Genomic DNA, 17,782 nt, shown 5'->3' on the forward strand with positions numbered 1-17,782 from the left:
TAAAAAAAATTAGATTTATAAGGGGGAAAAAAACCCAAAACAAACAGTTCTATTCACTAAAGGGTGAAGAGTTTGGAGAAGGCAGGAGAAGTGAACAATCTAGGACAACATAGCTGAACTGGAAAGGGAGCTGAATTGGAGAATGTTTCCAAATCAGCTATGTTGGCCAAGATTGTTCACTTCTCCTGCCTTCTCCAAACCCTTCATTCTTTAATGAATAACCCTGAAAATTAACATTATGACATGTCGATGTAAATAAACAAAAAAGCTAGCTATAGAAAACAGGAGTACCTGTACATCAATATATTGTAGTTGCTTGCAGTTACTTATACCATCAAGTGCAGTTAACATGCAGTGCCTCAGGGACAGATATTTGAGCTTATCACAGTTTGATAATGTAGAAAGGCTACATCCAGGTAAGTCATGTAGAGTCACTGTTGTAACCTAAAAAAAACCAACAACAAAACATGTGTATGTTACTGCAGGCGAAAGAGACCCTATCATGTCCTCTAGCAGCAGAACCAATCATTTTCTTGCAGCTGATTTTTTTACCTAGTACAAGAAATACACTACTAAGTGCATGTCTGTAGCTGCTACAAATCGCTGCTTGAAACTTCTTGTAAAAACTCCTTTAAAAACTGTTGCAACTGCTCAAGTGCCCCTGGCAGTGTCCGGGTCCAGTGCAGTACAATCCAGGTGCTTTCCTGCATTGAGCCTGCCATCAATTTTCAATACACGCAACATACAGATCATGTGCTGAAAAAAAAAAATGTGTTTGCACACGGTTCCAGATTCAGTAAAAATCGTCCCTTTTCAATCAAGGCATAAAATCAGGATTGCGATGTTTGTTTTCTTGTTTTGATTGAATAAAGAAGATTTTTTTACTAGATCCAAAACCGTGTGTAAACACTGTTTATTATAAAGAGCTGGTGAAAGCCTAGGTTGTGCTCCAGTGTTCCATGGAAATGCATTGGATGGAGGAGGTGGAGGATTCTGTTTGTATTTTGAGCTTGTACAGACCAAAATGCTTCTGTGCAATGCGGTGGCTATAACACAGGTGCATTGCACTGCACTGTATATTTCAGGATTTGTCTTACACAGCTACCTCCTCATGTATCACTTCTCCCTTCCTTTTAGATTGTAAGCCCTCATCGGCAGGTCCCTCCTTACCATCTTGTCTTGAATTGTATTGTAATGTCTTCCTTATATTGTAAAGCGCTGCGCAAACTATCCTGTATAATAATAGTTCTTCAAGGGCCATTCCTCTTAAACACATATTTTAGCTGTGAGTCAATTCTGGAGGCCTAAATTACCAACTGGCTTTTTATATTTGCCTTGTGAATCCCAATGTCCCCAGTTCTGCTTTCCGGAAAGGTAATAGGTTTTATTTTCCCTGTGGATTTGACCAGTAACTCAGCTAAGTGAAAGCGAAGCAAAATAAGGTAGGTAAATCTTAAAAATGCATTCAAGTACCTTAACTAGTAAGAAAAAATGTACCTTATTTGTGTATCACTCACTGTAGATCCTCAAAACATCTCTGAATTGGTGCTGACACTGTGTAACAAACTCCCCCGTCCTCCGGTCCCGGCATGTCCAGGAGTTCCGTCACCGGACTCCTCCCCCTTCCTCTGCTTAAGCCGACGGATCCACTTGCCTGGCGTTCGTGCAATGTGTGTGTCATGCCAAGCAAGTACCTCCACGGCACCACGGAACCTTCCACGCTGTTGGGCCTGACAGAGCCCCTTCAGCAGCGGCTGCCAGCGACCCCTCGTCTCCCGGTCTCTCTGCTGGTCTGCAGACGCTGAGTCTTCCACTCTAGCCCGCAAGACAAAGCCTACACTTCCCCCAGCTGAGGAACGTCTCTGCTTGCTACGCTACTGAGATCCACTCGGTGGCACTAGAGGACCGTTATATACTAACTGCATGTACTACTTCTTATGATCAGCTGCCTTACTAACTGCAATTGCTATCTCCTATATCAGCTGCTCTATTGAACTGCAAATGCTATCTCTTATGCCAGCTGCCTTATTGAACTGCAACTGCTATCTACCACATCAGCTGCTCTATTGAACTGCCATTGCTAGCTCCTATATCAGCTGCCTTATTGAACTGCAAATATTATCTCCTACAATAAGTTGTCTCATTTGAACTACCTCTACTGAACTCCCCTAGTTATATGCAAGACATCTCCCTGCGCACATACACTACTGGTGTAACGGACCCCTTACCAATTGGCTGATTCTACCATCCCTACCGAGCCTTATCAGAAGCTGCGATCCATGCATTTCTAGACTAACCGGGCCTGGTGTATTACACACTGTCCTTCCTTCAAGAGGGTAGCTACTTTTGTTCCCCATGGTCCCTGTGTGTGTTATGAAGTAGCCACTACTCCAAGCTCGTTCTTGTGATGGGCTATAATCTGAATACAAGTTAGTAAACTAAACATGAGATTGTAGTCCATCACAGGAGTGAGCTTAGGGCGGTGGGAACTTTACAACACACACAGGGACCATGGGTAACAAAAGTAGCCACCCTCCAGAAGGAAGGACCATGTCAGCACCAATTCAGACATGATTTGAGGATCTACAGCTGAGTGATGCACAAATAAAATACATTTTTGCTAATAGTTAGGGTACTTGAAAGCATTTTTAACATTTAATTCCTGAATTTAGTGTCACTTTATTAGCTGAAGTCTCAGAAAGATGTCTTTTGGTTAGACTTAAGCTATTTAAGATGTCAAAGAGACACAACTGCAAACTAGACAATCACCTTCACTACATCTATCAGCTGGGATGACGGCTAAAATCACAATGTACCCGCAGATGTGATCATTACTCAAACTGGCTGAAAACAGCTAGATCAGCTGACAATCCTCTAACATCAAGATTACTTTATGTGAAACACCAGTCTGGTGACAATTCAGAGTTATAGCTGGAAATATTATAGTTGGATAAAGATGTACAAGTGAAACACCTAAATACTGATGTAATTACACCCATCACTCTGCTCTGTGGTGCTGAGAGCCTATATTGAAGGTAAAAAATAATTTCCACTGCAGCACACATAGCACAATAAGGGCACAGTGCAGGCAACTGGAAACAATTTGGCAGATTCATCTGAACAACAGCAAAAGTGGCAATTGGTACTTTTACAATGTGTCTCCATATGTGTTTTTAATATATCATGTTGCTAAATTATAAGCACTAAGGATATTACTCGCTGCAAACCCACAAAACTTCCAATTTCCTGTGCTTTCTAAATCATAGAACAAAGTACAAAAACATGTTCTGGATACACTCTTTTTTTAATTATTTTCAGACTAAAATCAGTAAACATTTACCATTTCATCTAACCAAATGTAATGTATAATAAATACAACACACACATAGAGTTGTTTGGAAATGAGTTTAGAATGAGGAGAAACACAATGTACATGCTTAGTACTAACTAACCACATGCATATGCTGCATGCAATGAAGAAAATCCATGACCGAAAAATATCAGGAACTGTTGCAAACTATGACCCATGGCATCACAAAAGGCTTTGTTTTGGAAAGATAACAGATCAGTAGGTGTGCCTAAGGCCTCTTTCACATAGTCTAATCAGGAGGGGATCCATACACAGATCCCCTGCTGATCAGAAAGGATGTCACTGTTGTGACATTCGTGTCCATCCGTATTTTTCCTCCATCTTGCGACCAATGTTGGTCTATGGGGAATCGGACACAAGTTCCTTTACATCTAACTACATCAGATTACCCTTAAACCGGCACGATTAGGTCCAGTGAAACTGAACTCTGATCCATTTGTTTTTCCGGACTTGGCCAGAGTCGGGGACCCGATTGCAAACTCCATGTGGAAGGGCTCTAAATGTCTACTGACATCAACGTATACATATAATAACACTGGTTTTCTCAATGAAATGGAGAATGTTCTGTTAAATTTGCACAGTACATTGGTCTCAAACTGCAGTATTTGACATCTATATGCATGGCCACTAGTAAACTCAAATTTACAACTGTGAAGGACCAGCTTCCTAATGGTGACAACAGTGGACCATACCATTGTTGACACAGCCACTAGTGGTCTCCATTGGAAAACAGGATGACAACACAGTAGCACAAATAGGAGGCAGTTGTTGCCCTTCATGGCAGCATAAGCAGGTATTATTTTCATGATTATTTAAAAAGACTAAAAAAAACTTAGGGGGTTATCCAATTAAGAGCCGACGGATTTAGCCGAACCTTTTGGGATAATCCTTTAGCACGCTTTGGCTGCAGGAAGCCTTCGGTTCAGCCAAACCGAAGGGCTGCTGTACGCGCTATTCACAATAGTCCGTACAGCAGCCGATGTAAACAGACGAGCCGAATGCACATGCTTCGGCTCAGCACAGCCATACATGGAACAAATGGGTGTCGCGAGTCATGTGACGTCATGGGACTCACGACGCCCATTTGTTTACATGCTTATATATATATTTTAAAATAAAGGACTTTTTTTGTTCAATAAAGGATTTTATCAAGTACTGATATGTTTATTTACTTTTTGGTGAATGAATAGGGGTAACAACTACCACTTACTCATTCACAATGGGGGGGGGGGGCAGCACCTAGAGATCCCCCTTCATGAAATGTGGCCTGGTATGGTGCAGGGAGGAGGGGGCACTTCCTTCTCCCCCCCTTTCCTGCCCTGCTAGGCCACAGCTCAGATTAAGGGTCTGGTTTGGAATTTTATGGAGTGCCCACTTTATTTTTCCCTTTTTTTGGGTGTTGGGGGTCCCTCTTAAAATACCTACCAGACCTGAAGGGTCTGGTATGAATTTGTAGGGTAACCCCACGCATTATTTTTTTTAAGCAAGTTGAATGCAGCCGATGTACAGCTAAAAATAGCTGTACAGGGCTGCAGTGAATAGCCGAACAGGCTTTGGCTCACTTCACTTTGGTTATTAATTCGGCTGCCTTCGACAGCTTAGTGAATAACCCCCTTAGTTTATATGAGAATTTACTGATTGGGTTTAGATCTACATTATAGCCGATAAGCAAAGTCCAGGTTCACTTTATTATCATATGTACAATACATTTTCTGGATAAAGTCACATAACAAAACCAGAGAACTCTGATTACAATAGAAAAGGCAGAATGTAGCATTTTATATTGTAAATGCCAAGAACGCGGTTTGAGACTGCTTAAGACACATTACTGACTTGAAATAAAGCCAGCCTTGGCATGTGTTTCATCTGATGACTGGTAGAAGACACAATTTTTACTAGACAGAAAATTAAGAAATCTCTCCAACAGCAACAAAGACAGAAGTAAAAATGCTTTTTTTTAAATTACGTAGGGAAAGGCTGGAACCCCTGCCAGCTTTTATTGTTTTAAAGATGATAAAATATCCCCTGTAAGATTGTATTGTGAAGCAGAGTCGCTCTATTGTATTATTAGGTACGTTTGTAAGGATGTTACACAAATGTTTTGAGGTACAGTTTCTTTCAAGAACAAAAACCTTTACCTTTTGTATTTTTAGCTTTTCAATGTGGTCTGTTTTCCTGTTGCATATTATCCCTCACTTTCTGTCTGGTAAAATGTCCCCAGAACAGAAAGTGAGGGGAAATCTCTCCAACAGAACCCCAGATAGCAGTAAAACCCAACAAGCGGTCTAAACTTTCCCCAATATATCAAATTAAAGGAGAACTATGGGGTCAGTGTTTTTCCCCATAGTTCTCCTTAGGGTAACGGGAGGACACAAACTAACGTCCTCCCGTTACCCTAAGCTCAGTATACCGCGAGCTACAGCTCGCAGTATACTGAGACGCCGGAGCGGATCCTGACGTAGATGACGGGATCCGCCCAGCTGCGTGAGTGACAGCTGGCTCTGCCTATCTAGAGGCAGAGCCAGCTGTACCCGCCCCCTCCCCCGTCCATTCCACCAGTCAGCGCTGGCAGATCGGAGCGGGGAGAGGGGAATCCAGCCCTCCCCCTGTCACAGCAGAGAACCGTGGCAGGATCGAGAGGTGAGCGAACCTGGTATGTGTTCGCTCACCTCCCGATCTACTGAGCCGACCTGTGACAGTCTCATTGTCACAGGTCGGCTAGAACTATGAGGTGAGTGGAAATCACTCATCTCATAGTTCTCCTTTAAGAAAAAACGTTTTGGGTATAGACACAATTTTAAATTAACCCGTACTTTATCGTATAGCAAAGCTATAGATCCACTATAATATTTCATACCTCACTGTGCTTTCCTTATGCTTCCCTGTCATATCATCCATCTGAGGTAGTATGGAGAAGAAGCCGTATGTACTCTTGGAGGTTACATGACATACACAGAGTTAAGGACTCTCTACTCATCCTACGCTACGGTGATGATGCCTGGCATCCATGGTTGAATCTTGGGAGGAAAGGTGAAAGTCACATGCTTTCCATACTCAGCTGTACCAGGCAAGTTCCTCATGGGGAAACAGAGCAGCGGGGGAGCGAACAAAAAGTATTGCCAAATCTTTTTTTGGCTATTCTTCTCTTTTGGGTCACGAAAGAGTCAAATAATAGTCTGTAACCTGCTATCAGTTAACAGGGCAGAGCCATGCCACAGTCAGGGTGGATCCTGACAATATTGTTGGGATCCATCCGGCTGCTTGATTGACGGCTGACTCCAGCTTTCAGGTTGTGGCTGAGAGCTGGAGTCAGCTGCACCCTGCCCAGGCTGTTGCCCCAATGAGTGTTAGAGGAGCAGAGCGGGGTTCAGTGACTGACACTGTTTTCCGCTGCAAGCAGACTGCGATCTGTCAGCTCTTGGCATTAGAGCCAGCATGGGACAGCAACAGTGTCCAATGGATGCTGAGGCATGGAGGTGAGTCAGAATATTTGTTATTTATTAATCCCAAATAGCCTTGCCTGAATGACTTTTCATTTTTTAATGCAATTTGTATCATACATAATTGCCATTTTTTCATAAAATACAGTTTTTATGTTTTTTTTTTACCCTTTCTTATATCTCTGTTCTGCTGACCGTTTTTAGCTTCTTTCAGTAACTTCCTGACTACATGCATGCGTTCCAACATCGTATGCAAATCACTGCTCTGGACCAGCTTCCTGTGGTGACAACAGTGGACCATACTGTGTGTTGGCACAGCCACTTGTAGTGTCTATTGGAAGACAACACAAGAGCACAAGTGGAAGAAAATTGTCACCCTAAAACAGAAAGTTCTTGACCTTCCTTTAAAAAGACTAAAAAGAAAACTATTGAAAATACATTAACATTCTAAAGCTTATATGAGAATTTACTGATTGGGTTTAGATCTGCTTTATGTGAACCTGTTACTTTGCCAATAAGCAAAAGACTAGGTTAACTTTAGAACCATATGTAGAATACATTTCAGGAAAAAGACACATAACAAAAGGTGTTTATGATATAACCAGGGAACTCTGGTTATAATGAAAAAGGCAGAATGTAGCATTTTAAAAGTGCCAAGATAGTGGTTTGAGGTTATTTAAGATACACCGTTGGCATATGTTTCATCTTCAGCCTTGGCATGCATTTCATCTGATGACTTGTAGAAGAGGTGGTCAATTATCTTCTGCTAACATCAAAGGCTGCATGATTAAAGTAAACAATTCAATCTCTGTGACATTGTGAAATAAAAGTTTTATGAAAAAGTAGGTTTGCTTGCATCTTGCATTTCTTGGAATACACTAAATATAAAATTATAAGTGATACAATCAAAGTACTGGGTGTGCATTTTATCTTGCCAGTTAATCAAAATTTCTTGGAAGATTTAAAATTAAAAGTCTGTATTCAAGTACCTACTCTCATCAAAATAGGTCTCATACTTAACCTGACATTTATCTTTACAAAAATCAGGAAGATATTAATATTGTGAATAATTCCATTTAGAAAGCCTGTGGTAAGTTGCATGTGATATAAGAGCATAATGCTGTAGATCAGACTGAGACGCTGCAGTAATGGATTTTATGGTTGTTGCTGCCAAGTAATCAGCAGTGTAGAATTAGCTGGCTTTGGTGTGTTTTTTCCCTAAATTTGACAGTTCTGAAGAAAGATATATGAATCTGGTGCTCCAGACACTGCACTGTACTTGGATAATAAATTGGAACATTAAAGGGAATGTACAATGGTTTTTGTAAATATTCTCTTTATTTATTACAGTAAGGGATGATTTCAAGTTCAGACCAAACCTGATCCGAAACTAAGCTCCTCTGAACCCGGTAGGAGCCCTTCCCGAGCATGAAAAATTATAGGTGAATTACGTCAGCAAGCATCCTGACCCTTTGTTTACATGCTGCTGTAAGAAAGGTAATGTTCATCCCTAATTATGGTCACTTTAAAAAAAATCTATTTATTTTTTAGTCAACGTAGAAATATACAAAATATTTTCTGCAGACACTGGCTTCCAGCCACTTTTGCTTGCCTAGGTTCCGGTGATGTCATTAATGTAGTATTAAACCGCCAGTTTTCTCAATAATGAGTCCAGGTCAAACAAATATCCATTGCCCAGCAAAGTATTCCCCAAGCGCTTACAGTCATCATGTTGCATGCTGCATCAATAAAAGCCAAATTTGGGAGAAATAGCAATAGATTGCAACTACTCAAGGGCAAGCTCATCAGTCAAGTACTGCAGAGATTCAGAATCAGAGAGTCTCTGCAGCCAACGACTCTGAAACCACTAGGGCAGGAGGCAAATCAGATACAGAATCTTTAGGAGAGGGAGCCAGAGCACACTCAAGGCTCCTGCGATCAGTGTCAGCAAATAACTGGCTTATTTGGGTCATGAAACCTTGCATGACCATGATAAAAAAACCTCAATAAAAGAGGAGAGGGCCTAGCCACAACTGACAAAGCCAAGGAGGACTTCCAAGATAAAAAAGACTCTAAGATTAGATAATAACACCATTCTAGGCCGCATACATCAGCAGCGCCAAAAGGTGTGCTACAAGCAGCCCCAGAACCATTAGTAGAATGTGAACATCCTGTACAGACAGACTGTCGCCCCCCGTGTCTAGAATCAGACATGTTGCAACCCAGTGTAGGTAAAGTAAAATTTAGGCTCAGGGCAAGGCCTCAGGTACTTACAAAACCCTGACAGCTGGTTGCAGTGAGTTTTCAGAGACGGGACAAGCGCAAAGTCAACTCTAACAGGTCTGGAGCTGGAAAGCACTCTGCAGCTAACTTTTACCAGAACACAGTCTGGAAAGCACCCTATGTGAAGCCCATGGTGCAAAGGTCAGTTCCAGGCTATCTCCACAACAACAGTCCAGCGAGGTTTGGACACATTACTTCAAAGCCCAGGCTGAGGATGACTGCAATGAAAATCTGCAATTTGGGAGGGAAGGATCCAGCAATTATGTACAGTAGAGAAGAGTTTTTATTGAAGAAAAAATAGGTGCTAGCAAATAAACAGTTTTGTGTTCACACAGCAGAGCTGTAGAAAAGATCATCCTAGGACACTAGAAAAAAACGGAGGCACCTGGTAATGGAAGGGGTTATCCAGGGCTGGTCTACAGCTTTTTGTTTTCCAGTGTCCAATCCTCCTGTAGGCAGCAGGAAAACCTGAATGTTAAACACTTTCCGTGTCCCTCAAGTGACAGGAACATTTTTGTATTTCCCGTAAAACCGCTTCCCCGGAGTCCAATGAGGGACACAGCCTGATAGTAAGAAATATAGGGTATACTGCAGCCTACAGGAGCAAAGGACACTAGGCTGATGAAAAACTGAAGACATTCCCCTTTAAGGGTATAGCCCCTCCCAGCTGACGCCTGCTCAATTGTAGAAGCCATCCAAATAGAGAATGATGGGAGGGAGTTATGTCCCTCAGTGGACTCCGAGAAAATAATTCTATGGTGAGTACATAACACCTATTTTCTCTATTGTCCATTGAGACACACAGCTTCATAGTAAAAAAAAACTAAGGATGTCCAAATCCAGTCCAAACTGAGAAACAGGGACACCTAAACACCACAAGTAACCAACCCAATAAAAAAGGTTCAAAACAAAAAGAAAAATCAAGAGCAGCTTGCAGAACCTTTTGACTGAAACTAACACCTACAGAGGCAGATATATCGACCTTGTACAACTTAGAAAAGTAAGTACAGAAGACCAGGTCGCACTCTTAGAAATCTGAGATATAGAGACCTGGTAACAAAATGCCCAAAAACCCTTACTGCCCTAGTGGAGTGGGCTTTATAGGAGAAAGGAGGCTTTTTATTTCAACTCAAAGGCCTACTCAACTTTTCAAATCCACTTTGAAATAGTGGATCTGGAAGCCAGAGAACATCTTTTAGGACCTTCTAGAATGACAACAAGGAATATTTCTGCCTAAAATAAGCAATGGCTAAAGAGTAAACTCTGACGGCCCTCATCTCATCCAGCCAATAAAAAGAAGATCTCCATGGGATGAACCAGTGTCAGGCACAGGGAAGACAACATGATATCCTCATAAGGATGAAAAGCAGAGACTGCTTTGGGTAAAAGGAGGTCACTGTTACTCAAACAATGGGGCTCCCTATAGGACAATGTAAATAACTCAGAAACCTTTCTGGCCAAAGTTATGGCCTCAAGAAAGGCTACCATACGGGATAACAATATCAAGGAAATGTACCAAATAGGATCTAGTAATACACATTTTAAAGCCCACAGTTGGAGGGTGGGCCTAACGGGAAAGCAAAGTGTGTAACCCCTATAAATGAAAGTACAAATCAGTGAATTATTAGAGGATGTTAAAACAAAACAAAACTGACAGGGCAGATATTTGACCTTTGATGATCCCCCATCCAAACGAAAGAAAGCACATGGCCCAGCAAAAAGGCACATGGGGGGAAACCCCTACAGACCTACACCAGTGAAAATAAGTTTTTTCACATTTGATAAGGCATCAGTCAGGGAGTAATGATACCACAGCACCACCCGAACATCTGGTGCATTCTGTGTCCTGGAGACAAATCTGTACAGCTTTTTATTGAACTCAGAAGCTAGAAAATACACATCCAGGATCCCACAATGCACACATCTCCTGGAATTCCTCCGGATATAGAGACCATCTGCCAATTTACGGATCAGCTTAAAGTGTATTTCCACTTTTTCAGTCAAATTTGAGAAAACCCCTCTATATGTTACTTATGCGTTCCTATTCACACAGCATACTGAAAAACAACTTTAAAAAAATATTTTGTACCTTTCAGATGTTTTGTTAAATCAGGCAAGATGGAGGATTCCAGGTTTTTCTTAGCTCTTGCACAGTGGTCTGTCCTAATGGAAAGGCTTGAGACTGACATGTGAGAATTGTGTTTATCTGATAAGCTTCATCAACATACGATGGGTTAGCTCAGACCCCTCACCTATCACAACCCGTCCTAACATATGAAAGACATAGAAACAAGAATACATTTTAACCCTTAAAACCCTAACCCAAGTAAAAGCAATTTAAACTGAAATAAGTATTTTTTTTTAGCATATGCACTGTGAATATGTAATAAACATAAAATAGGTGTAATCCCAATTTGGCTGTGAAAGTGGAAATACACTTTAAGGAGTCCCTCAATAGACAAAAAAATAAATATTGCTTATGGACAGTAAAAAAAAAAAAAAAAAACCAGTTCAAACATATACCCATAAATCATCATATTCTAAGCAGAAGCATGTTACTTTAGATAATTGGTATGCTGCTCCATGTCTCTTTGATTTTTGCTGGAATACAATTTGTTCAAACTAAGGCAATGTTTATACTGCCTTACCAGTTGAGTTTGGACCACTGATGGTACTTGTACACTCATATATGTATGCAACTCCACAGTTCAGCCTGCGAGAATTTCAGTTTTGCACCAAGATACAACATAGCATCCAACAGCTAACTGTCTGGCCATGAATTAATCATTTTCTGAGCACTATGATGGAAGAAAATGGACATCATGCTAAAAATTTGGCAGACAGTTAACTATAATGTTCAGTAAGACATACCTGTCATTTAAACAAACCCTTTACTGTGTCATTACAACAATCTGCCAAGATTTATTGATGATGGTCGACTTTATGTAACAGTCATCAAAGTGAGGAGGTGCTAAATCCCCTGTCAAGTTTTGCTGGCTGTCTAGGGAGATTCTATAGGGATTCATGTCTCTCTAGTCTGATGACCATTGCCTCCAGGACAGAAAGTGATGGGAAAAATCAAAATTTTACAGTTGTCACAGAAAAGGAGGTAAGGGAAAATCTTCCAATGAAAATACTTGTTCCTGTGTCAACTGTTATAAGAGGGGATTTATGCTCACCTTGCATAGATTTCCTCTTACTTCTGGTTGCAAAACAGGAAATGAAGAAACATCTTCCCAAAAGCATACAAAAATCCTGATAGGGGTCTTAACCATTCCCTTCTCTACCAAAAAAGTTTGGCCTTACGTGAAGTAAAATTTTTCTTTTAATTAAAAAAAGCCTTTAATTACAAATATATTTAAATATAGGTTTATATCCATGATACTCATTTTGTTGATTCATGTAGAGAACTTCATATCTATTAAGATAGATACAGGGGCAATTCAGCTGTTTGTGTCTGATACAGATATAATCTGGTCTCCTGCTATTTAGGTTAAAGCAGAGCAAAGGCTATTCAAAACATAGCAGTAACTTACCCTAGGGAACAGCTAAAGCTGTAATCTAGATCTTTCCACCTGCTGGCTGCAAGCATGCGATATTTCATACTAAGCGGATTAAAACATATAAATAGAATTTCCCATAATAATAAATGTTCTTGCACATTAAGGTGCATTTTCTACAGGTATACTATTAGTTTCAATAATTTGTCTTAAAGAGGAACTTCAACCCGTCTCCACTGGGTTCATTTTCTTTTCACCCCGCCTGCCTTCTGCATAAGGTTAAGCTCAAATAGCATTTTGTTCTGCTGTGATCCGCTGATCCCCCACTACACTGCCACCTTGCTGCACATGCACGGATGTGTTGCAGGCCTCCTTTAGGCACCTGTGAACATCCCAGGAGGCAATGGGGGCCAGATATGTCATCCTCGCCTCGGTGAGGATTAAGGAAGTAAGCATAAAAAAAATGGTATTTACGGTTTTAAAAAATATATTTTCATTGCAAATGTATAAGAGGGGAGAGGGAGGAGGCAAGTGAGAGGAAGTTGTTTAAATGGGTGAAGGTCCGCTTTAACTACAGATTGACTTTGAAAACATGTGAAAAGTCTTACCTGTTGCAGGTTGTTCCATGGACCATTTTTCAGGATAAGAGCTGTATTTATGGGAGGAAATGTTTTTGCTGCCGACCTTTTCCTTTGCCTTGTCTTTCTAACGACACTATTAAGTCGATTTTCTCTTAAAACTGTGGACCATGGCTTACAAGATTTCATCCATGTTAACCGCCTCTCTTCAATATGATCTGGTAGGACAAGAGATCTTGAATTCATAGGTAAAGCTGGGGACTTGTTTTGAAGGTCACTGCCTGTGTTCTTTTCTCTATCTTGACTACCATGTGCTGTTTCACTGCATGCGACATCAACAGTCTCCTTTAGTAAAGGTGTTTGTGTCTTGGGTGTAAGAGAAGGCATGTCACATGCTCCTTTGTCCTGTTTCTCTTTGGACTCTCTGTTAGGTGCTAAAGAACTGTTTTCAGTGCTAATTAAGTAATTATTACTAATTTCTTTGGGCTCTTTTTCTGGTTCCAAATCAGTCAGTGTTTCTATATTTATTGCACATCCATCAATATTTACTTGTTGCTGCACCTTACATTGCTTTGCTAATGTTTTTTCTTCATAAATCTCTTCCATGGGCTTTTTAACCATTTCACTGTGTTTTGCTTGTTTCGTTCCATCCTTACAAGAATCTTCCACTGTTTTCTCAATTACTTGCAGACAAGGATTGCTATGTTTATTCTTTATTTTTCCGAGATGTTCATTGTTGAAAGTATCTGTGCTAACTATAGTTTCCGATTTCTTTTTTGCCTCCAGTTTTAGGATCTTTGCTTTTTCCAGTCTCTGTTTTTCTTCTTCTTTCTTTTTCTCATATGTCTGCTGCCTCCTCTCCTGTTCCAAATGTTCCAGTCTCTTGGCTTCTTCCAGTTTCTTTTTCGCAATCTCCTCATTGAGTCTTTTCTCTTCATCTCTCCGTTTCTTTTCCTCAAGTTTCAGCTTTACTTTTTCTTCAAACTCTTTCCTTTCCTGATCCATTTTCTCCTGCATTTCTTTTTTTCTTTTCAACTCCTCCTTTTTCTGCCTTAGAACAGGTGCATACATTTTATAGATTCGATGTGCTCTAAAGGCTGTCTGGATTTTAACAGCTGATTTATTGTGCAGTTCCTCCAGATATTTTCTTGCTCTGGCTTTCTGTTCCTTAAATATGTTTTGCTCTTTTACCAACTCTGCTTCCATTTCCTTAATAAGGTTCTAAAAACATGCACAAAAGGAAAAAAGAATCACAAACTAGTAGTTCAACCTATCTATCCATTGATCTACCTATCTATCCATTGATCTACCTATCTATCCATTGATCTATCTATCTATCCATCCACGTTTTTGTTTTAGTAGACATCAATAGATCACATACTGATGTCACAAATAATACTACATGAAACACTGGCCAGTAAGTTTATATTAATTCAGGATATTGGAGGACAATGGCTCACAACTGGGCAATATTACATCACATTGAAATGCTCTGTGGTTCTGTTTTAATGCAACAGTCTCAGTTCATGAAGGATGACACAAGGATAATAATAATAATCTTTATTTCAAGCCACGTGACTTCAATTTGCAAATCTCATTGAACTAAAAATAGCTATAATTTTTTTGGAAAATTAGTATCCTTTTCCTGGTGTGTTAGCTTTGTGAATTGGGCTTAATGTATTAAATTCTCCAGCAAGCATTCTGGGTTGAGTATAGTTGAAAGCTAGAGTGAGTGCTTATCTTCTTGGCACATCCAGCATACATGTCTTCATCTTTCTTATTTATATATTGTTTACCTGGTGGTTTCTTAGATCTCCTGCCACTGTATCATTCTTTATTTTTAAATCTGCATCCAGTTTCTCCTGTTGCTCCTTAAAAACATAATATTTAAATGTGCATTTTAGAATACTGAAGCAGTCAAATATCAAAACATTAGTTGCAATATTGCTTCTTTGGCAATGTCATCAAGTTGACTATACATTCAGAATATCTAAAAACTGAGAAGAGCAAAACTTAACATCTAGTACAATCTAATTATATTACAGAAAAGTTTGCTAGGAGAAATATGAAAGCTGTTATTGGTAAACTCCTTCTAAGCCCTCTTGCTTGACTACTGACTGACTTGGAACAAGTATAGATCCAGAAATGTCAGAAATCTTGACATGCTTGCCTGTTTTGGGTCAGGGAGTTAAAATTTCAGCCAGGGGATCCGTATGACAGCCAGGAAATGATCATACACACAAAGACCTGTTCTGCACTGGGCTAAAAGAGTATAATTTTAAGAACCAGGAGACTGCAGATCATCCACCTGTAAAAAGGAATAGTTTACGGACAATTATACTTTAACCCCTAAGGGCATATAACTTTATCTGACACAAATACAACTTCTGTGTGTCCAGGGAGTCCAAACTTAGGTGCATCAGCATTCTTTTATATGATGCTGTTAAGCAGCCTAGAACTCTAATTTGGAGCTAAAGTTAATGGTAATGAGAGGCAAGTTAGTTTATATTATTAGAATTCTGCCAGGTTCCCTTTAATGCTGGCCATATGCACAGCAATTTCTGATTTTTAACCATCTTTTGATTAAAAAAAAGAGAACAGGTCCAGGGACAACACCAACAATAGTTTATATCCACATGACAGGGATGGTGGTAAGTTGCATTGGTCTGTAATGTATATAGAAATGGTGGAGATTGGCTGAATCTTATTCAAGAACAGCATAATGATAAATACAGCAATTAAGGCTCTTCTATGATTCCACAACCTGGGGTGTGGTTAATTGAATGCATGTACACATCAATGGCTTTTATTTTGTGAAGCATTTCTAGTGAAATCTAATAAACTTACAGATTAACCTAGTTTTGGGTTTGCATGCAAAGTTGTTTAATAAGACAATGTAAGACAATTAGGCAGCCCTGAGCAGTTAATAAGCCACCATTTTTATTATTCTGGCTGCTCTTAATGGATTGGTTGCTATGGACTACTGTACTTTGTTCATTGTGGCTCTTTCAATAGCCAGTTTGTCTAGCACGACAAGTCTATTTAGATGTGAAGGTATTTTTTCTGGAATAGTGCATCGGTATCATTGTGCAGATCTACTTGCTTCATTTGAAGAAGCATTTATTAAAATTTCTTGAAAACACTACAAAGAGTAAAAAAGATGTATTTTGTCTGTTTCAATGCAACAGTAAGCAGTGCTTTAAGCTCGGTCTTTACTTTTTGAAGGGCATTCAGCCTCAAAAGCTCTTTCGCAAATTCCATCTTCCAATTTTCTCTCTTTTCATCTTGTTCTTGGATTTCGTTTTCTAAGACCGCCTTCTGAGCAATGAGTGCAGCTCTTTTCATTTCATTATGTTTCTCTTGCTCTTTTTCCCACTGCTGCAGTTTTTGTCTACAGCTTTCTTCCACTTTGATATAACAAAAGCTTATAGACTCAAGGCTTCCATCTCCTACGAAACAAAATCTCCAGTGAGAGACAAAAGAAAATAGCTATTGGTAACATTACAGTGCAGCACAGCAACTGCCCCAAAACTCAGTGAATGCACTTTTTTTTTTAATCACAAACCTATGCCACAAAAACAAATTCAAAAGGTGCATTAAAGTGTTAAAATGTATGTAAACCCTAAATCTAATTTTCAGTATTTATGGCATCATGCCTAACTGCAAAAATTTTCTTAAGCAAATAATTTTTTGTGACACTATTGTAAAGTTTCTAACCTGGAGAACCTGCCAGTAAAAATACTTTCTTTTGCAGGCTGGCTGACAACACTAAGCCACTGTTTCTCATTTAGCACAAGCGTTGTCAGCCATGTGCTCTCTTTCAGTTGGCGTTTGGACTGGCAATCAGGTTTGCAGCAGGAATGTGCAGCCCTAACAGGCAGTCCAATGGCCAACAATAGGACCACACACAACATGCTGACAAGATTGTTGGTAATTGAGAGGCAGGGGCATAATATGCCAGTCTAAAACAGGAAGTGCTGATTCTTGCATAGAATTCGCAGAGTAAAAGTTGTTTGCCTTCAGTTTCTCTGAACTCTGTATGCCCAGCCTGTAGCGAGCTGGGAGAAATGGAACAAGTACCTGGTCTCATTTAGTTTTGTGTGTGATGTTCAGCTTTAAATATGAAGGTCTGAAAACAACTAGAATTTTTCAGCAAACCAAAAATGGCTGGCCTGGTAAATGTGAAAAGGAGCCTAGAACTAGAGCTGCATCTGCAAGTATGAAATATTAATATACAATATGTCATATTTATATGGTGAAAAATGTGTAATTAATAAGTATTTACAAAAACACTAGACCTATCCTTTAACATGATTATGATGCATGCTGTATACTTTCTTCATGAATTTTAAACTAAACAATGGGTAGTTTTTTAATTTTGGATAAATAGGGAAGAATAAGTACCCTTGTAAATTTCATTTGAAAATGTGTCCTTTGTGTCTTTTAGTCCAAACAAGTCTTTTTCCTTACTTATCATAGTTCACAGTAAAACTGGTAATTTACCTGAATTCACAGTTTCTTCTGTTAACGCAAGACCACTGGTGTTTTCTGCAATGTCCGAGCTGGATGGAGCAAGTTTGTCGTCTTCTTCTATGTCAGCTAATACCTAAC

At 39.8% G+C, this 17,782-nt stretch overlaps 1 protein-coding gene across 1 annotated transcript in view; it reads right to left on the bottom strand.

The window, feature by feature from the left end:
* Positions 1-17,782, bottom strand: part of LRRIQ1 (leucine rich repeats and IQ motif containing 1) — a 122,059-nt gene that overhangs the window by 94,153 nt on the left and 10,124 nt on the right. The window contains exons 4-8 of the mRNA XM_018563201.1: positions 17,675-17,777; positions 16,388-16,620; positions 14,968-15,042; positions 13,202-14,392; positions 292-444 (exon numbers count right to left, since the gene is read on the bottom strand). Coding sequence (XP_018418703.1) covers positions 292-444; positions 13,202-14,392; positions 14,968-15,042; positions 16,388-16,620; positions 17,675-17,777 — 1,755 coding nt within the window. The remainder of the gene's footprint in view (positions 1-291; positions 445-13,201; positions 14,393-14,967; positions 15,043-16,387; positions 16,621-17,674; positions 17,778-17,782) is intronic.

This window comes from Nanorana parkeri, unplaced genomic scaffold (assembly GCF_000935625.1).
Source record: "Nanorana parkeri isolate BGI_ZX_2015 unplaced genomic scaffold, ASM93562v1 scaffold640, whole genome shotgun sequence".
Taxonomy (NCBI): Eukaryota; Metazoa; Chordata; class Amphibia; order Anura; family Dicroglossidae; genus Nanorana; species Nanorana parkeri.